We start from the raw sequence: 22549 nt of genomic DNA, 5'->3' as shown, positions 1-22549 counted from the left end.
ACTAGTTTTAAATTATGTATGTTTAAACCCTAGGATTGGCGACCCTAGAGAGTCATCTAGGTTAAACGGGTCGGGAGATAAGTTGGTTGAGTAAATCGTGATTTATCCCGACGAGGAAAATGAAGTAGGGAGATAAGCAAGTACCTATCGATTAGTTAATTAGTAGAGGCTGGGAAATAATACTAGTTGATTAGTAGTTAATTCCATTAAAACACAAATTTTGATGTTAACTGCAACCACTGAAACGAGTTAATCATCAGCCTGTTAATCTAATTTAGTTGTTGTTTTATTTTTTTATTATTTAATTTAGTTGAATTTAGTATATGAGCCAAATTATAAATTTAATTAATTATTCAATTACGCCACTATCCTGCTTACTATAAATTGTATGAACAAATAAGACGTATATTCTTCCTTGGGAGGCTTTGCTGTAATGTTTTTCTTTGAATAAATATCTCTCTTTCATTAAAATAAAATACATTAGTTGTGCCATAATATAGTTGACCGGTAAGTTGACTCACATACCTAATTACAATATTACCGCTTTGCGGACTAAGGTCTAATTTGGGCCATTACATAAGGCCGCCGCTGAGATGACAGTGCGCGAAAGATGGGACTTCTTCTGTTTAACAACGCTCCTACTTGCTCCATCTCCACTCAATTTTTTCCATCAAAATCTACTCATGTTACCGCCAATTCTTTCCCTTCCTTTTCTCACTTTCACGTTAGCTTCTCTTCATCAGGTAAGTAGATTTCATTTCCCTTCTTTCTTCGCAATCCTTTCTTGATTCTTTTGTAATTTTTTCGTTTTTGGACTGAGACTCCCCGTATCCGATGGTCAGATCGAGCTGGGTCGGATCCTAATTGGGAAAGCTTTCCTGGCCCTTATTTTCTTTTCATTTGGCGCTTCTCTTTTTTTTTTTCAGGGCAAAAAGTAGGTTTGAGAAGAAGGGCCAGAGTCCGTACTTATGGGATCAAGTGTTCGGCAAAAGTTGATTATGTAAAAGTACATTGAATATTATGTCTCTATGTATATCCACTGCAGTATTTTTGTTGAAATTGGTAGGTTTTGGTTTTCACCCAGGGTTCTGCAGTTGTGAATGAAAAAAGCGTTTCAGTCATTCTTTTAGCTGGAGGCAAAGGCAAAAGAATGGGTGTGAGTATTTATTCTTATTCATTCAATTGTGTTTGCCATCATTTATCGAGTTCGTTTTTATACATCATCAATGGTGGTTTTAAATCACTTGAGCATCAATCTCTCTGTGTGGGTGTGTTGAAATGGCCCGTAAAGTTTTAAGGCCTTTTAAAAAAAAATAAAAAAATCTGATGGCTTTCCTTTAAATTACACATCCTTTGTTATTGGTGGTTCTTTTATATTTTCTAGATTATAGTTTTCTTTTGTTTGTCTAAATAGGCAAGCATGCCAAAGCAGTACCTACCACTTTTAGGACAACCAATTGCTTTGTATAGGTAAATAAGAACAGCTTCTATCAACTTATTCCTTTTATTCATCAACTTGATGCAAGCTTATATTTGGAATCTATAAATCTAGAGTACCATTTTAGATGTAAGGATTGTTGAATAATGTTTGGAAAATGTACAGTGTATATTGAGTTGTTTAGGCTCCATGTTGTTTAACACCACATGGAGTCTTTCACTTTTGTGGTCATTGGGTTATAACAGGTTAGTTGTAAATGTTGTCTTTGTCTATCTGTTCCTTATGATGGTAACTGTTTTCCTCAAATGTGATTTTTATTTGGCAGTTTACATACTTTCTCACGAATGATTGAAGTGAAAGAAATTGTTGTGGTCTGTGATCCATCGTACAAGGACATCTTCGAAGGTCTCTCTCTCTCTTTCACACACACACGATATATATGTATACAACAACATGCATATGCATGCACATACATGCATTTTGTTGGTTGACTGTGTTTGGGCAATCACTCCCACCACTGAAATGGGTATGGATGTTCTGTGCTTGTGGTTAACTCCCTTGAGAAGTGTTTCATTGTTTGGTTTCCTAGATAGATCTTTGATTCCAGTTCTTCAGGAGATACTTCTTGTAATATGATGATATTTGTTGCAGAAGCCATAGACAAAATTAATGTAGACCTTAAGTTCACGCTTCCTGGGAAGGAGAGACAGGATTCTGTTTACAGTGGCCTTCAGGTATCAGCAAAATGCTTTGATATTAAGAGTAGAACTAAAGAACACTGTTAGTTTGAGTATACATACTGTTGAGTTGTCTTTGCTGCAATCTTTTGTTTCCTCATTTTGATACTTGTGCACTATGATATTTAACTAGTCTTTGGTGTAGCTTCCAAAGCTAAGTCATTATTCTTTATTAAGAAAAGCTCACTTTAGATCTTGGAAATTCTACTGAAAAGCAAGTTATTCTTCATATAATATTTCCTTTCTTATTTTTCTGCATTTCTTTGTGCCTCCTAGACTGGAATAAGTTACCCTTCCTTTCACACTTCCCATTTTTATTATCTGCATTTGTTTGTGGCATCATCTTCGACCTTTTGTCAATAGTGGATGTCTGCCTTATAGAATGAAATTTGTTCCACGTCTTATAAAGGGACCCAATTATGGTCCGGCAGTACCAGCATCCAATAATTCTGATCTCAATGTAATCTTACTTTCTGAAATTTTCTTGCTGAGGTTTGTTTCACACAATTTAATCTAAAACATAAACACCTAGAAAATTTATGTTCTCAATCCCACAGGAATGATATCATAATATCTGTACAAAGATAAGAGTTGCATATAGCTTTGGCCCTTTCCTCGACATTTCTGACATTAGAATTTAGTTATATTCCTCCAATTATAGTTCCCTCCCAAAGTATGTATTTAAAATACTAACCCCTTGAATATAGTACTAAACAATCTCACTCTATAAATTGCCAACTCAAAAAGTTATATTCTATCTCTTCCTTTGTCATAGTACTTTCTTTTCTATTGATTAGTTACCCAATTTTTTAACTTGTATGTGGACAGTTTGCCCTTTTTCTGGTCCTCCATGTCAAGGCATAATAGTGTGAGATAACTTAAGTTATAACTTAAGTTACCCTTTAACACTTCCCATTTTTATTATCTGTATTTGTTTGTTGCATCATCTTTGACCTTTTTTCAGTAGTGGATGTCTGCCTTATAGAATGAAATTTGTTCCACGTCTTATAAAGGGACCCAATTATGGTCCAGCAGTACCGGCATCCAATAATTCTGATCTCAATGAAATTCTCCTTTCTGAAATTTTCTTGCTGAGTTTTGTTTCACACAAATTACTCTAAAACATAAACATCTAGAAAATTTATGTTCTTGATTCCACAGGAATGTTATCATAATCTCTCTACAAAGGTAGAATTGCATATAGCTGTGGCCTTTTTCTCGACATTTCTGACATTAGAATTTAGGTCTATTCCTCAAATTATAGTTCCCTCCCAAAGTATGTACTTAAAATATTAACCCCTTGAATATAGTACTAAACAATCTCACACCATAATTTGCCAACTCAAAAAGTTATATCTATCTCTTCCTTTGTCCTAGTACCTTCTTTTGTATTGAATAGTTATCCGATTCTTAACTTATATGTGGATAGTTTGTCCTTTTTCTGGTCCTACGTGTCAGGGCATAATGTTGATGGATGCTGTGGCTGGTTAATTTGGAATTTCCTTTGATATTTTCCAAGAGAATACCTTACTTTGTATGTTATGGATGCCATGTTTCTTTCTTGATAATGAAATGCTACTTTCATCTACAGGCAGTTGATTTGAACTCTGAGCTTGTTTGCATTCATGATTCTGCAAGACCCTTGGTGAGATCTGGAGATGTAGAAAAGGTTTGGGCTCAAAACATTTGCAGTAATATCTAATGCAGTTAAATTAAACTAGTGGAACTCTAGCAATAAAGGGGAGGAATTGGAATATAGTCCCAGTATCTATGGGAGGTTGGATCCATTAAAGCCTTGTATATATACTTTTTTGTGCTTCTAATGTATGGCATTGTGATAAGTGAAGACCATCCTGTTCTGGGTATTGATTGATGCAGTACTGCAAAATTTGAGAGAGTGGTTCTGTAGTATACACTATTTGGCGATTAGAAGCTTTAAGTTTTGCTTGCAAGGAAGGATAGAAACAAGTAAGGATGGAAAATCTTTTAATCAAACGGATAGGTTTCATAAGCATAATAGCATAAAATTTCAAAATTCTGATAAGATGAGGCTCAAAGTTCTGGTGTGATCGACAATTTGATGCCCTGCATTAGTCTCTCACAGTGATGGTAGATATTAGTGTCTTCACTTATTTCCTCATTTATGTGCTTGGATTTGTGATGCAAGTTTAAAATTGCAATTGAAACTGACAAATAGTGGTCTTAGAGTGAAATAGCCATAGATTGTGTGGTTAGTGATAGAGAAGACGACAGGGTAGCATACTCTCTGGTGTTTTGATGAACCAATGAAACAAAATCTTAAAGGTGTTTAGTCATGGGCATATCTCTATATACAAGTCACTTTTTTCTACCTTTACATCTTTGTCTGGATAACGACACAATTGCATGTAAATCCTTACACAAATCAGGCTTCATCATTTTCTATAAAAAGTGAAAATGGTACTTGATTAGATTTATCATTGATTTATTAGGTTCTTAAAGATGGTTGGCTGATTGGAGCAGCAGTACTTGGGGTTCCTGTCAAAGCCACAATTAAAGAGGTAGAGATATTAATCACAAAGGCACTTTCTTATACCTTTCAAATTGAAACAATCTAATATTACCACTATTTTAAGGGCCAAGAAAAATAATGGCTTCATGACCTGGTAGGATGGAGGTAAATTGTACAGATTTCAACATGATATTGCCAAACTGACGTATATATTACTTATCTGCATATGTATAAATTCTATCCTTGTCTAGCTTTATTCTTGTCATAGATGGAAACTCTAAGTCTGTCAATGGAAGTTATTAACATGAACAGATATTTTGCATTTTCTCCTGTTTCCATGTCTATCTGTCAGTTTTGAGAAATGTTCATTGATAAATTAGACTACAGGATTGTCTTTTACTGAAAGATAACTGACTACCTTCTAAATTGTTGGCTGGCTTGGATGAGGAGATTAGCGCACTAATATAATTTTCTTACTAGTTGCCCTAGGTATTATTCATGTAACAGTTTAACATTCAAACATTTAATGGAAGATTCTGTTGGAAGCTCATTGCACTGATCAGTACATTTTATGCTTGACATGGTTGCTATGCTGTTTACATCTAGCTAGTAGAGCTTCATATTTTTCATTCTTAATTCAAGACTGCAGACGGATTACTGTATGCCCTACTCTTCTGCCCAAGAAAATTGTGAATCTTGTGTTTTATGCATTAGAAGCTCTTTGCATTTATCAGTGTGTTTTGTTCTTTGTTTATGCAGTCTGCCACGTATACTGCCATTATAACATGTTTGTTGTATTGTTTATCTCCAATTAGTATAGCCACCTATTTTCATTTCTAACCAAGACTTCTAAACGATTACCAGACACTATCTTTCCTTTTTTAATTGAATTAAATGATTGTGTAATATGTTCTTTTTTTTCTTTGCCAGGCAAATAGTGATTCTTATGTAGTGAAAACACTCGACAGAAAAACACTATGGGAAATGCAGACTCCACAGGTTTAATTGTTTAAAGAGATCACATATGATATTATTATCTTTCTGAGATTGCTTTAATTGAATATACCACATACATAACTGTGCGACTTCAAATTTATCATGCAGGTTATTAAGCCAGAGTTGCTGAGAAAAGGTTTCGAGCTTGTGCATAGGTACTTTTGATAATTCTCAATTTTCAGTTTAAACTAAAGCTGTCCAAGGGCTGGGCAGCCCACTTGGCCTGGTAGGCCTGTCCTGACTTTGGTCAGGCTTGGACAGTTTTTTTTGTCTTGGCCCAGTCCGAATTTGATTTAAATAATTAAAAACATTTTTTTAAAATTTAAATTTAATTATAAAAATATATATTAATATAAAAGTATATTTTTATTTTTTATTAATATAATGCACAGTGAAACGGGTTTACATGCTGGCCTGGCCTGAAACAAGCTTGGGCATGGATTTTTTTTACAACGGGGCCTCAGCCTCAACCCCGACTGGCCCATGGATAGCTCTAGTCCAAACTACTTATTGACCATCTTCTTTTGAAAAAAATTAACTTAATATCGCATTTCTGTTAATTAACGGACATAAATGCACACCTTATTGACGGAAAATTTAACTAATTGACGACTTGTGGATAGTTCTAGTCCTTGTACTCTCCATACATTTGGAATTTAGTAGTTTTATGCTTTTACTTTTAAGAATTTCGTTCTATTATTCAGATTTAAGATTTAAGTTCAACTGTTAATATTTTTAAAATTATTTTATAAAATTTAGGTTTATTATAGCAAATCGAACCCTTTAAATAAGTTATTTAATATAACTTGAGAAAACGATAAAAATATAAAAAAATTGCGAACACATAAATATGTCAATTTGATGTAAAACTAATTTTTACACGTAAAAATATAATAAAAATACTTGAGAACAATATAAATATGTAAAAATAATATAAAAATATATTTAAATTTTTATAATGATAAATATAAAATATTATAAATACATAAAAAGCTACAAAATTCGAAAATTTTAATTTTGTTATTTTCTTTTGGCATTTTAACGAGGATAGTTGGAAATCAACAGTAAGAGTTGATAAAAAATTCTGTTCATAAGGGTTTGAAGGATGTTAGGATCATACACTCCATCTTCTATGCAGGGTGTTGAAAATGTTGCAAAAAGAAGAAAAAGAAAAAACTCCCTACAACCAACTCTAGTTTACTAAAATTCTTTAATTAAATCTAAAGCAAGGAACAAATTCCTGAGCATCTATAGTTCCCTGCAGAGAAGGTCTTGAAGTGACGGATGATGTGTCAATTGTGGAGCACCTTAAGCATCCTGTATATGTAACTGAAGGATGTTATACCAACATCAAGGTATTCTATGAAAGCGACACTCAGTTCTCTGCACATGTTTAGTCTGTTGTTTCATCCCCATTATATTTGCGTTGAGGAGTGATGATGTGCTAAATTCTTGTATTTGCAGGTCACAACACCTGATGACTTGTTACTTGCGGAGAGAATTCTGAATATGAGCTCTGTCGAGCCTCCTAAATAACACCTTTGAACATTTTCTTAGGTCTCATTGGCTCTGCTACAACCGAATTTGGGTCATGTCAGCATTGTGAGTGCCCCCCCAAATCCCAAAAGTTTTCACAAACACAATTAATACACCTCTAAAACGGGCCTCTTCATATGACTCTTTTAAGAAATATGAGAAGCTTCTTGATCATCAAAACATTACATGGTCTAATTCTTTATCAGCAAAACTCTCTTAACTTGTTCCTTATTGCAGGGTTGCTATAAATAAGAAGATAATATTTTATGTGGCGAGGATAAAACTGTATGTTATACTGAGGCCTAGGATATTGAGCTGTAGATGAAGTCATACCATAATTTCTTTGGCAACAATGTTTCTTGTCTCTTGCAATCTAATTTTAAGTCATGGATTTCTGCATATCAACTTTCAGTGTAAGTTGTAAACTTTAATAATATCAAGTTATGTACTGAACTTTTATTATTAACTAGCATTTTGGGATTTTAATTGAAAAATGGAGCAGAATGAGGGGAAAATGGTGGTGTGTGTAGGTGCTAGTTTTGGTGGGCTGCTTGCAAGAACCGAGAACTATTTTCCCGGTGAGAACCCATAAAAGAAAGAGAAATGAGACAGAAGGGGAGGGTATATCGCAGTTTATGAAATTGTGGATTGATATGTATGGGAAGAACATGGATTTGTGGAAGAAGAAAGGAAGGAGAAGAAAAAGAGAGGAAAGAGGGGGAAGAGAAAAAGGGAAACTGAGAAAAAAAAACAAGTAAAGAAAAAAAATCAATTAATTAATTGAAAATAAAATAAAGATTTTCATATTTTTTTGAATTTTATATATTTTTTATTTTTAGTTTCAAAATGTTTTATTTTTAGAATTATTTTATATAAATAATGAGATGGTATTGCTTATATTGTTTATTTTTGTCATATGTCGATTGGTGATTGGGTCACATCATCATTGACTAAAGTTGATTAACTAATTGAGATATCAATGTGTGAAAAAAATAAATTAGGTACTCAAATTGACCTAACAAAAAGTTTAGCTATTTATTTGGGAAAACAAGTATAGTTTGGGGGAAAATTTTTATATTGAGCTTTGTTTTTCATTTTCAATCTTGTTTGATTAGTATGGTTCTTTACGCACATTTCGTGTTGGATTGATTATTTGTTTGTGTTAAATTAGAGTAAAAATTGAAGGTTTAAATATTCTCTTGGTTTTTATACATTTTGTATATTTAGAATTTAGTCTCCTTACATTTATATTCATAAATTTAATGTCTCTTGGTTTTTATACATTTTGTATATTTAGAATTTAGTTTCCTTACATTTATATTCATAAATTTAATGTCTCTAGTTTTCAAATTAAAATATTTAGGTTCATTTATTACCATTATTAAAATTTTTTCATTAAATTTTCCGTATCATATCTTGAAATTAAAAAAAAACTTGATAGTCATATAATAAAAAAATGTTGAAAATACTTATTAAGATTTTTTTCTAAAACACTCGCTCAAATTCGTCATGATAAAATAATTATTTTCTGTTGGAATAGTGTTCTTTAGAAAAATTGACATTATTTTGATTGAAGTAGTTAACAGTAGTAACTATTTAAGTTAAGTAATGACATTATAAAAGTAAAAGGATCAAATTATGTCAAAAAGTAAAGTATAGGGTATATAGATAAATCTCAAGTTTTAGCATAGTCTAAAGGCAAAGTTTGAAATTTAACCAGTAAAAAATGTAGTGCAAGCTTAAAAGAAATGGAAAGTTACGTGTTACTCTTTAGACTCGTATGACATTCAAGTTATATATAACTATGTAATATTTTAATTGAAAATTAAAAATATTAATTATTTAGATTAAATAATGACATTATAAAAATATAAAGATCAAATTATATTATAAATTAAAGTATAGAGATTAAATATCAAATTAAGACCTAATAGAGAGTCAAAATTAATATTTAATTATTTCTCTAAATGTAAAAAGAAAAGAAAAGAGATAGCACAAAAGATATAAATGGAAGAAGGAAACATGATGGACACTACTTTAATATATAGGTATGTAGACTAGTGCGGTTTCCATGCTTCTCATTGGGTGTTTGAAAATATCTATATAAAAATCTTGTAAAAGAATTCTAAAGCTTTTCTTGATATGGAGGAAGGAAAAGGGTGGGGGTGAAAAAATTGTTAATCAAATGGTGAATATTTATGGAAACGGAGTACATTACATAACTAATTATTTGGAGAGCACTCGTGACGAAGATATCAGACACTGTTGCTAGTGGTGAATATTTATCATGTTAAACTTTATTATTACAAAAAATTAAAAATTAACATATTCAACATTAGTGTGAGAAGTCAACAAGGAGAATAAGACTTTGAAAGTTTGTTATTCCAAAAAACATCATACTACGGTAAATATGTCGTCTATATTATTATTCTTATATCTAAAGCCTATGAGATGGTTCATTTTCTAAATTTAATTAACTCTCTTTATATATAGAAAATGCCTACATATAAAAAAAATGATTATCATTAAGAAAAGAAAATCTCATAAACCCAATTAGGTGACCGTGATCACTTGCACACTTAATTACCATAGATGTGTAATATATGAAAGTTATCATTTTAGTAAAAAAAGTTTGGTTCTTTTGATGTAGAACCGTAAAAATACACACACATATATATATATATATATATATATATAGCAATTGGTAGAGCCAATAAATTACTTGTAATGACAACATTATCCCATAAGAAAAAAAATTGATTATCATTAACTAACATGTTAATTAAGTGTGCAGGTGACCGCTGCTAGACGTACGAACATCTGGACTGGAAATACTGCAGCAAAAAGTTATATAATAAAGCAGCAATGTCCGTAAGTATACATGTCAAATTGTAATATAGTAAAGTGTTACAACAAAACACTTGGGAAGTATTCCTAGAATCATATTCAAGGGAGGTTGAATTAAACTAAAATTCTCTTTTTTACACTAATATGGCTAAACAGTAATAATCTAAAATTATAGTATGAAAAACCAAATTAAACTTAAGCGAAAAATATAACAGAAATTAAATTAAATTAAAGGAAAATTTATTAGTAAACAAAATCAACTCGAATAACAAGCAGAAGATTAACTCTCGTTAGTGCTCATTAATAACCTCTAAACTTGGGTATTATTGAATTAGCTAATAACTAACCAGTTATTACCTCTTGGCATCTAACAATTAATTAATCGAAAAAAATGACTTATCTCTTGACTTTGCTGTTTAAATCTAGATAAATTAAGAGGTACGTTGTAAACTATTCTCTTGACCTCATTTACCTAGAACTTCCTAGGGTTATCAATCCTAGGGTTATCAATCCTAGGGTTTAAACACACCTAATTTAAGTCAATTAACTCTAAAACAAACCATAATTCTTTCATTAATTATTCCCTCATCCGATCACTAATCTCATTAAGGAATTTGGCCACTTATAGATCTGGATGCTATTTTCCCTAAATTCACATTAAACATGCGAAGAAAATATTTAAATAAAGAAAAGAGAATAGAGAAATTGATCTATTTTGAAATCAAGTTGTGCGTAAAAATCAAAATTCCTTTGGCAGTTGCAGAGATAATGTTGATTGCAATTGAAAACTAAAAGAAATTTATAAAGAACTGAATAAACAAAGGCTTGGATCCAAATCAAATACAAGTCAAAACAAGAAGAAAAAATTTGTTTTTATAACAAAAGACTAAATTGAAAACTCAAATTAAATACTAAAAATCTACTCTAAAATAACTCTCTGAACGGCCTCCTTACCTTAACCTAAGTAATATTGTATATAGCAATGGTTTCTACCCTATTTAGGTCAAATACCAACCATTAGGTTGAATAAAATATGTTGTGCGGATGAAAACACCCTTAAAATTTGCCTTCCCTCACTTGGGTGTTGCGACACCACAAGATCGGTGTTGCGACACTGAACTTCACAGAGAACTTATTTGGTTTCAAAGTATGGTGTTGTGACACTGCATGTTGGTGTCACGACACTAGAGTCGTCTCTGGCCTAAAAATGGTGTCTAGCACACTAAATTGACTTGTCAGTCCTTCCTTAGGCTTGTATTGGCCCAAGAGGTTATTACATTGCCAAAATATGCGTAAAAATGCTTATTTTACTAAAACTAAACATAAGCTATTAGAATTAGAAAACATAACAAAATAACATAAAATGACTTGAAAACAAACTCAGATTGTACTAGAAAGAACATATGTTTTCTCCCTACTTATTGGTTAATTTGTTCCCATTTAGTCATCTTTAGCATACATTTTAGCATTTTTAGTTTAGTAAATTGCATTTTATAACCCAGTGAATCCTAGACTATTTTATCCTTAATTTTGATATATTTCTGCACTAATGTCGCTGCATTAGTTAATTCCAGATTGCGTCCAGAATTGTCGTCGCAATTGACAACTGTCTAGATAAAAAACCAAAAATACGTGAGTTGTCCAGTCAGGTGTAACTTCCCTGTAGGAACAAGGATAGAAGAATCTTGAGGGAAGGACACCTGTATTGTTGAGGAAAACATAAAAGGTTAACGTGAGAATAATGGAAAGATGAATTCTTTTGACCACCATTTTTCCTTACCCTAATTTTGAAGCTTGCGACTATGGTAGCTTAAACCTTCCTTGGGTGAGCCAACGTGAAGATTGATGCAGCTCCATTCCTGATGAGGAGTTCTAAGTGCAAGACAACAAAAAATTGAAAGATTCAGTCGAGTTACCTAGGAATAGTCTTCTCCACTCAATTCTTTCTTATTTCATTAGAAATGCTGGTGATTAATCTATTTTTCTATTGTATGGAAGTACAATGAATTCTTGGTTAAATGTTATCTTATGTTTTATTATTTAATCTTAGGGGTTTGAATGTTTTAAACACGGAAGTGTTATTGCAGTTACTAACACTGGAAGTTATAGTGACAGTTTGAGCTAATAAGCATTACAGCGGAAGTTGAGTAAGGGTTAAAGGAATTTAGTCCACTTGTTCTTAATAGTGTTATATCTCCCTCATCGGAAGGTGAGGTTAATGTGTATGGTTAAGTCCCATATTAAATAGAGGAGTGGTGTTTGGTAAGACATACATTGAATTTTATTGTGTCGAAAATCACCCATCTTTTATACCTTACGAGTACTTAGTATTCTACTAAAGATTCACGTCAGGGATCCCAGTTTATTCATAGCAAACTTTATCGTATTCTTTTCAAGTTATTTCTTCGAAAACTATCATCACAATTTATCTCGTTTCTATCTAATTATTGAACTCAAGCCAGTGATGTTTCAAATGCTGAACTCCAATTGCCAATATGCTAGACTGCCACATGAAGATGCGAAAGAACATCTTAAATCCTTTTTATTGATCTGTGTTGTAACATCCCAAAATTGGGCCTGGTCGAAATAGTGGTCTCGAGACCAAAAATTCGACGTTAAAATATTTATTTTATGATTATTATGAGGCCTAGGGTATCAAAATAAGCATGTGTTAAAGTTTCATGGAGAAATTCTAAGTATAAGGTTGTCCAATTGGAAATTAGGGACCAAATTGAATAAATTGCAAAACTTGGGTTCTAGAAGCAATTTGTATGAAATTGCTTTGGGTTGTTAATTAGAAGGGCTCAAAGAGTAATTTTCCCAATTTCCAAGTTTTTGGACAAAAATGGGCATGCATGGAAAGTTTTGAAAGGTTAGTAAGGAAAGACATTTTGGTCATTTGGTAATAAAAGAAATAAAAAGGGAAAATGAAAGCAAAAATCAGCCATTCTTCTTTTTCATGCTGCCGAAATTTGTACGTTCTCCATATCTAGGGTTTTCAACATTTTCAAGCTCAATAGTAAGTGTTCCCTAGCCCCGTTTTTAATGTTCTTCGTATTTTTGAAATCCTCGTAACATGCTCTATCCATTTCTACCCCTATTTCAAGCTAGGGTTCATGTTAGAAATTTGAACCATGCATGAGATGGTTGTTCTTTGATGATTTATGGAGGGTTATGAAAGTTAGATGAACATATTTTGCTAAGTGATTTTTCATGAAAACATCTAAAAGGGGCCTAATTGTAAAAGGCATAAAATGTGGGGTAGAAATGTGAAATAGAAGAAAATATGGGCTGGCATAAGCATGAAAAACATTCGGCTAGGCTTGGGTATTCAAGAAATTTCATGCATTTCATTATATGAGCCTAGGGACTAATTTGTAAAAGTGTGAAAGGTTAGGGGCAAAATTGTCTACTTTCCCTAGGATGAGTTTTAGGCCAGAAATAAACAATATGAGGTATTAATAATTTATTTTTATTGATATAAATCCCGAGGAACCAATTCCGGAGGTTGACCGTGGAAAACAAAAGGTTTCGGAATAACCGAAATACGAACCCGAAACAATTACCAGGTAAGTTCGCGTAACTTGAATCTAAACTATTTAAATTACATTAAAAATGTATATCCATGTATGCATTATAGTATTGATAATTGTTTTGAAATAATGCATGATAAATATTGCATTGATAAATGCCCCGGCTGAATAAAAAGATATCTGATGGATTCTCTAAACGAATTGACGGTAAAAAGGATCTAGCTCAGACGAGTGATCCTTTAGTGATTGAGCCTCCCGAAGAATAAGTGTGCTGAAATGGATTTAGCCCAGACGGGTAATCCGATTAGGATCTGAATTTAGCCTGGACTAGTGATTCAGATCCGAGCTCATTAGAGCACATGTCGATAAAAGGGATTTAGCCTGGATTAGTAATCCCGACATTGCTCTATGAGCCTATATTACAGGAGATTTAGCCTGGACTAGTAATCTCGCTGTAAGAGTGAGGTTCACCGGAGTGCATACTTAAAATGGTCACTTGCACAATTTGATGGTAAATGGGATATCCATCAAGATTTTGAGAAATTCAACGGGACTAGAATGAGAATGAGAATGGAAATGCTTGAATTAATGAGCTCATCTAAGACTAATGTAATAATGTATCGATATGAGACTAACTTGATGATTGAGTACATGTGATAGTGAAATTATACTATGCATGTAACAGTCCGATTTTGACACTAGTCGGAATAGTGGTTTTGAGACCACAAATCTGAGCCCGAAAAATATTTCAATATTATTTTCTGTGTCTGTGATATGTGAATTTACATCTGTGAAATTTTTGTGATTTAATTTGTCTGTTTCTCTGCTTAATTATGAAAAAGGATTAAATCACGTAAAGTGTAAAAGTTGAGTGCTAGATGTTAAAGCACCTATTTGGCTTGGCTTCTAAAATAGAAGTCCTTGTATGTCAAAATTTACCATTTATTTTAATGGTGGACAAAAATGGTCATGTAGTTGGTGAATTTAATGTTATATCATTAAGGGCAAAATGGTAAAAGGTGATTATAATGCTTATTATAATAAAATGAAAACAAAAAAAGTGGCTTATTATCATGCATATTAGCCGAAAATTAGCCAAAGAAAGAAGGGTTTAAAGCTTCTGTACATTCGACACTTTGGTAGCTAAATTGAGGTATGAAATTTGTTCGGTTTTTGATAATTTCTACGTTTCTATGATTGTTGCTTCGTGTTCTTCAAAACCCATGTTTGAATTTCTATTTCTGTTAAAGATTTCATGAAATGCCATTGTTGATATCATGAGTTTTGTGATGTTTTTGAATGAATTATGAAGGCTTGGTAGATGGTTCATAAGTTTTGTCTTTGAGTTTTTGATGAAATTGAGATATTTGGGTTAAATTTTGAAAATGAGGTTTTGAAGGACTAAATTGTAAATTAAACATGTTGTTTGGGCTTATATAGAAGCCATGAAAATTCGGCTAGCCCTTGATGTAAAGAAATTTTGCATATTTGTGATTTTATGAAAAATGGACTAAATTGTCAAAGTGTGAAAATGCAAGGGCTAAAATGCAAAGTGCCCGAAAATATGTGTATATGGATTATATTGAATGAAATGAATGATTGAATGGTTGAATTTGTATTGTATTAGATCAAGAACAAAGAAAATCGGACTTAGATCGGGAGAAGTCCAAAATAGTTGAATAGTCGACTCGTTTTATCCGAAATTCGTTCGAGGTAAGTCAAATTACAATTACGTGTTAATTGAAATAAATTCTGCTCATATAAACTGTAATCTGTATTGGATGGCCTTGAGTGCCGGATGAATATATTTAGAGTAAAGTAAGATAATATGTTAGTATCTGAAAAGCTCTGTATGTTTCTAAGAAAAGTTGACATCTGTCTGAGACATCGTGTAAGACCGTGTCTGGGACACAGGCCTCGATTGAGATTTACATATAAGACCATGTCTGGGACAGAGGCATCGATATTGAATTACATGTAAGACCATGCCTGGGACGTCGGCATTGTACTTGTTTATGAGCATCTATATCGTTTCTGACCTGTCTGATGATAGCATATGAAATCTGAGATTAAATATATGAAATGTATAACCTATGCAGGTACGTTTGTATCGTACTAAATTTCTGAATATGAAAAACTCTGTCTCTATGAAATATGTATGGAAATGAAGCAAGACATATATGTAAACAAAGGAGCATGGTTAAGTTTATGAATTATTCTATGAAATGGTTATGAATCTATTTGGGTAAATTGTATTTATATGCTTTAGTAGTTAGACCAATTGTATTTGGCTTACTAAGCTCTTTGTAGCTTACTCTGTGTGTTTACTGTCTGTTTTACAGTTATCGTAGCTACTGAAGGCTCGGGGATAGTCGAGGATTGTCACCACACTATCGATCTCATTTTGGTACTTTTGAAAGTGTACATATTTTTAAAGTATGGAATGTATAGGCTAGAAGGTTTATGTATTAAGTTTTGAATTGTAAATATAGGTTATGCAATGAAAGTTGGCTATCAAATGGTATGTTTGTGTTAAGTTTTGGTATGGTTTGAATGAGTTGTTGAATGATGATGAAATAGTTGTAATGAAGCATGTTTTGAGCATGAATTGGCTGAATATTTTGTATGAATGTTGTTTAATTCGGCTTGTAGGAATGACCCATAAAGGGGTGGCAAATTGGCTTAAACCAAGCCTGCATTGTGCCACACGGCCATAGCACACGGGCGTGTTTGTTAGCCGTAGGCTTAAGTCAGTAGCTAGCTAAGAATCACACGGCCGTGGCACACGGGCGTGTCTGTTGGCCGTGGGAATAAGTCAATATATAAGCTCTATTTTGGCACGGCTGGTTCACATGGGCGTGTTTGATGCTCGTGTGGGGCACACGGCTTGGTCACACGGGCTTGTGACCTCTATAGAATTGAAAATTTTTAAAAGTTCTGAACTTTATGAATGTGTTCGGTCTAGTCCTGAATGTCTCTTAAAAGTACATTTTAGGTCTCATAGACCATCTTAGGAGATGATTGCTTACGAAATGATGTTATATGATATCTGTGATTCTGAATTGGTTTGAAATGTTCTGTCTGTCTGGTAATGCCTTGTAACCTTATTTCAATGTCGGTTACAGGTTAGGGGTGTTACATTTTATTGGTATCAGAGCTATGGTTTAGTCGGTTCTAGGACTACCATAGCGTATATGAGTCTAGTTATACATGTCATATATCTAAATCTATGATAGTGTGATGACTCCTGACTTTGAAATGTGCTTTTATATAGCAAATGGATCCCGATAAAGCTGTAGCTGATGATGGTGAAAGCAATGCACTTGCTCCCGCTCAAGGGATGGTGCAAGCTGATTCTAGACCGGCTACGAGTTGCCGTGATGGTGAGGCTAAGCAAGCCTTCTATCAGATGATGAATGAATGGTTCACCCAATACATTAGAATCAATTCGACTGTACAACAACCTCCACCCCCGGTTAATCCTTCTCAAATTTTTGATATGCCACGAGTGAATCTGGTACAGTTGAGTAGACCACCGGTTGATAAGATTAGAAAGTATGGGGTTGAAGAGTTCCGAGCTACAACGAATGATGATGCTGAAAGAGTCGAATTCTGGTTAGAAAAATACAATACGAGTGTTTGATGAAATGTCTCTGAGTCTGGAGGAATGTGTTAAATGTACCGTTGCACTTCTGAAAGATACGGTGTATCATTGGTGGAAAACTTTAATATCTATAGTCCCGAGTGAACGGGTTGCTTGGGATTTCTTTCAATCTGAATTCCGGAAGAAATATATCAGTCAGAGATTCATTGATAAAAAACGTAAAGAGTTTCTCGAGCTTAAACAGGGCCGTATGTCTGCTATTGAATACGAACATGAATTTGTGAGATTGAGCCAGTATGCTAGGGAATATGTATCGAATGAAGCAATAATGTGAAAAAGGTTTGAAGATGGACTAAACGAAGATATCTGTCTGTTAGTTGGGATTTTGGAAATTAAAGAAATGGTAATGCTCGTTGAGCTAGCATGTAAAGCTGAAGAATTAAGTAAAGAGAAAAGAAAAGTTGGTTCTGAGGCTAGAGGTGCTAGAAAAAGATCTTCGAGTAGATCATTTCAGTCTATGTCAAAGAAATTCCGAGATGATCAAAGCTGTCCAAATGCTAATGTGGGACATTCAAACTGAGATCGAGCTAGATCACATTCAAACTTTAGAGTCCCTGCTACTTCCATTGCAAGTGTCGGGAATGTTCAATCTGAGAGACCTGAATGTAAACACTATGGTAAAAAACATCCGGGAAATTGTAGATTGAATGACCGAGCCTGTTTTCGATGTGGATATTTGGACCATTTTGTAAAAGATTGTTCTGAACCTGCTGAGCAAGAGAATGTACAGAATCTGAGACCGAGCAACACTTCAGCTAGAGGTAGACCTTCCAAAAATGCAAGAAATACAAGTGTCAAAGAACTACTAGAGATACTATTGTTAGATCTGAGGCCAGAGCACCTGCCAGAGCCTATGCTATCTGAGCTCGTGAGAAAGCTCCGTCTCCAGATGTGATTACTGGTACTTTTACCTTTTACTCTCTATGATACTTCTGTGATTGCATTGATAGATCCTGGATCAACTCATTCTTATATCTGTATGAATTTAGTGCATAGTAAGACTTTGCCTTTTAGAGTCTACTAAATTCGTAATTTGAGTATCGAACCCCTTAGGCAAAAGTGTCTTGGTTGATAAAGTCTGCAAGAATTGCCCGTTAATGTTACGAGATATCTGTTTTCCTGTTGATCTGATGCTTTTACCTTTCGATGAATTTGACATAATTCTGGGAATGGATTGGTTAACTTTGCATGATGCTATCGTGAATTGTAAACGAAAAGTCATTGATTTAAGGTGTAAGAATGATGAGATAATCCGAATTGCGTCTAGTGATCTGAATGGACTACCAGCTATGGTATCTGCAATGAAAATACAGAAATATGTGAAAAAAAGTTGTGAAGCCTACTTAGCTTATGTGTTAGATTCAAAAGTGAATGATAAGAAAGTTGAATCAGTGCCTGTTGTCTGTGAATTCTCTGATGTGTTTCTTGAAGAACTACCTAGTTTGCCTCCGATTCGAGAAGTTGAGTTTGGCATTGAATTAGTACCTGGTACTACTCCAATATCGATAGCTTCGTATAGAATGGCTTCGACTGAATTAAAGGAATTGAAATCTCAGTTGCAAGAATTGACCGATCGAGGATTTGCTAGACCGAGCTTTTCACTATGGGGTGCTCCTGTTCTGTTTGTGAAAAAGAAAGATGGCACAATGAGAATGTGTATTGATTACCGTCAACTTAATAAAGTGACTGTAAAGCACAAATACCCTCTGCCTAGAATTGATGACTTATTTGATCAGTTGAAAGGTGCTACTGTGTTTTCTAAGATAGATCTGAGATCAGGGTACTACCAGTTGCGAGTAAAGGATTCTGATATTCCGAAAACTACTTTTAGAACAAGGTACGAGCATTATGAATTTTTAGTTATGCCTTTTGGATTAACGAATGCACCTGTTATCTTTATGGATTTGATGAATAGAATATTCAGACTGTATTTAGATAAATTTGTTGTAGTATTCATTGATGACATATTGATTTATTCACGTGATGAATCTGAACATGCCAAGCATTTAAAAATAGTGGTATAGACTTGGCGAGATAAACAGTTGTATGCAAAGTTTAGTAAATGTGAATTCTGGTTGCGAGAAGTTGGTCTTTTGGGTCATATTGTATCAGCTTTCGGTATCAGAGTTAATCCGAGCAAGATTTCAACTATTCTGGATTGGAAGCCTCTGAGGAATGTATCTGAAGTCCAAAATTTTCTGGAATTTGTCAGTTACTACAGACGATTTGTAAAAGATTTCTTTGCGATTCTGTTGATAAAATTGCTTCAAAAAGATGTGAAATTTGAATGGTCTGAGAAATGTCAGAAAAGTTTTGATCAGTTAAAAGCTCTGTTAACTAAAGCTCCGATGTTGGTACAACCTGTGTCAGGTAAAGAATTTGTTGCTTACAGCTATGCTTCGTTGAATGGACTAGGTTGTGTTTTAATGCAAGAAGGAAAAGTTGTTGCTTATGCTTCGAGATAGTTGAAGCCGTATGAGAAGAACTATCCGACACATGACCTTGAGTTAGCTGCCATCGTGTTTGCTTTGAAGATTTGGCGTCACTATCTGTTTGGTGAAAAATGTCACGTGTTTTCTGATCATAAAAGTCTAAAATATTTAATGACGCAAAAAGATTTGAATTTGCGACAGAGAAGATGGTCAGAACTGCTAAAAGACTATAAACTTGTGATTGATTATCACCCAGGAAAAGCAAATGTGGTTGCTAATGCTTTGAGTCAAAAATTGTTATTTGCAATCAATGCTCATTTAGTTCTATCTGACAATGGTTTAGTTTTAGTTGAATTAAAAGCGAGACCTTTGTTTTTACAACAGATTATCGAAGATTAGAAGGTTGATAATGAGATTATGGCTAAACGAACTTAGTGTAATTCTGATTCTGATTCTGATTCTGAATTTCGAATAGATGATGATGATTGTCTGAGGTTCAGAAATAGACTTTGTGTTCCAAGAAATCTAGATTTGATTCAAACGATTTTGAGTGAAGCTCACAGTAGTAGATTTTCTGTACATCCGAGAAGTACGAAAATGTATAACGATTTGAAACAACTATATTGGTGGCCAAGAATGAAAAGAGATATTTGTGACTTTGTTTTGAGATGTTTAATCTATCAGCAAGTTAAAGCTGAGCATCAGGTGCCATCTGGGTTATTACAACCGATTATGATTCCAGAATGGAAATGGGATCGAGTGACCATGGATTTTGTTTCGGGTTTGCCTCTGTCTCCGAAAAAGAAAGATGCAATTTGGGTTGTAGTTGATCGTTTGACTAAATCAACTCATTTTATTCCGATTCAGTTTGATTATTCACTTGATAAGTTAGCTGAGTTGTATATTTCTGATATTGTGAGATTGCATGGTGTGCCATTGTCAATAGTGTCCGACAGAGACCCGAGATTTACATCGCGATTCTGAAAGAAATTGTAAGATTCTCTGGGTACTAAATTGCAGTTTAGCACCGCTTTTCATCTGCAAACAGATGGTCAATTAGAATGGATTATTCAGATACTCAAGGATATGTTGAGATGTTGCATTCTCGAGTTTGAAGGTGTGTGGGAACAATATCTATTTTTGATTGAATTCGCTTATAATAACAGTTTTCAATCGAGCATTAAAATGGCACTGTACGAAGCCTTATACGGTAGAAAGTGTAGAACTCCATTATACTGGTCTGAGCTCAGTGAGAATAAAATTTACGGTATTGATCTGATAAAAGAAACAGAACTGAAAGTGAAAGTAATCCAAGATAGTCTGAAAGCTGCCTCTGATCGTCAGAAATCATATGCAGATTTGAAAAGAAAAGATATCGAATTTAAGGTTGGTAATAAAGTGTTTCTGAAAGTATCTCCGTGGAAGAAGCTGTTTTGATTTTGCAAAAAGGGCAAATTGAGTCTGACATTCATCGGACCATATGAAATCATTGAGCTAGTTGGGCCGGTTGCTTATAGATTGAGGCTACCATCTGAGTTGGAAAAGATACATAATGTATTTCACGTATCGATGCTTCAATGGTACAGATCTGATCCGTCCCATGTGATATCCCCTTCTGAAATTGAAATTCAATCTGATATGACTTATGAAGAAAAACCGATCCGTATTTTAGCTCGTGAGATTAAAGAATTGCGAAACAAGAAAATTCCTCTAGTTAAAGTGATGTGGCATCGTCACGGTGCTGAAGAGGCTACGTGGGAGCCTGAAGATTCAATGAGACAACAATATCCGAATCTGTTTAATGGTAAGATTTTTGGGGACGAAAATCCTTAAGGGGGGAGAATTGTAACAGTCCGGTTTTGACACTAGTCAGAATAGTGGTTTCGAGACCACAAATCTGAGTCTAAAAAATATTTTGATATTATTTTCTGTGTCTGTGATATGTGAATTTACATCTGTGAAATTTCTGTGATTTAATTTGTCAGTATCTGTGCTTAATTATGAAAAAGGATTAAATCGCGTAAAGTGTAAAAGTTGAGTGCTAGATGCTAAAGCACCTATTTGGCTTGGCTTTGAAAATAAAAGTCCTTGCATGTCAAATTTACCATTTGTTTTAATGGTGGACAAAAATGGTCATGTAGTTGGTGAATTTAATGTTATATCATTAAGGGTAAAATGGTAAAAGGTGATTATAATGCTTATTATAATAAAATGAAAACAAAAAGGTCGCTTATTATCATGTATATTAGCCGAAAATCAGCCAAAGAAAGAAGGGTTTGAAGCTTTTGTACATTCCGCAGTTTGGTAGCTAAATTGAGGTATGAAATTTGTTTGGTTTTTGATAATTTCTACATTTCTGTGATTGTTGCTTCGTGTTCTTCAAAACCCATGTCTGAATTTCTGTTTCTATTAAAGATTTCATGAAATGCCATTGTTGATATCATGAGTTTTGTGATATTTTTGAATGAATTATGAAGGCTTGATAGATGGTTCATAAGTTTTGTCTTTGAGTTTTTGATGAAATTGAGATATTTGGGTTAAATTTTGAAAATGAGGTTTTGAAGGACTAAATTGTGAATTAAACATGTTGTTTGGGCTTATATAGAAGCCATGAAAATTCGGCTAGCCCTTGTTGCAAAGAAATTTTGCATATTTGTGATTTTATGAAAAATGGACTAAATTGTCAAAGCGTGAAAATGTAAGGGCTAAAATGCAAAGTGCCCTAAATATGTGTATATGGATTATATTGAATGAACTGAATGATTGAACGGTTGAACTTGTATTGTATTAGATCAAGAACAAACAAAATCAGACTTAGATCGGGGGAAGTCCAAAATAGTTGAATAGTCGACTCGTTTTATCTGAAATCCGTCCG

General features: G+C 33.6%; 1 protein-coding gene across 5 annotated transcripts; it reads left to right on the top strand.

Annotated features, from left to right (window-relative positions):
• The first annotated feature begins 481 nt into the window (after window positions 1–481).
• LOC108458777 (2-C-methyl-D-erythritol 4-phosphate cytidylyltransferase, chloroplastic) lies at window positions 482–7692 on the top strand. Of its 5 annotated transcripts, none has more exons than XM_017758181.2 (13): window positions 494–743; window positions 927–1006; window positions 1085–1156; window positions 1415–1470; window positions 1764–1843; window positions 2090–2172; window positions 3767–3844; window positions 4647–4715; window positions 5597–5665; window positions 5771–5817; window positions 6927–7017; window positions 7127–7264; window positions 7436–7692. In XM_017758181.2, exons 1-12 carry the CDS (start codon window positions 611–613, stop codon window positions 7196–7198), a joined length of 930 nt encoding a protein of 309 aa, XP_017613670.1. In that variant the 5' UTR covers window positions 494–610; the 3' UTR covers window positions 7199–7264; window positions 7436–7692. The 5 variants fall into 5 exon arrangements, with proteins under 5 accessions (XP_052885837.1, XP_052885836.1, XP_052885835.1 ...); XM_017758187.2 differs by having other exon boundaries at window positions 495–743; window positions 927–1000; XM_053029877.1 differs by lacking the exon at window positions 7436–7692 and having other exon boundaries at window positions 482–743; window positions 6932–7017; window positions 7127–7190.
• The last annotated feature ends 14857 nt before the right edge of the window (window positions 7693–22549 follow it).

The sequence above is a fragment of the Gossypium arboreum genome, chromosome 6 (assembly GCF_025698485.1).
Source record: "Gossypium arboreum isolate Shixiya-1 chromosome 6, ASM2569848v2, whole genome shotgun sequence".
Lineage (NCBI taxonomy): Eukaryota > Viridiplantae > Streptophyta > Magnoliopsida > Malvales > Malvaceae > Gossypium > Gossypium arboreum.
Note: the sequence above shows the minus strand (reverse complement) of the source record. Positions and strands in the feature narration are given on the sequence as shown.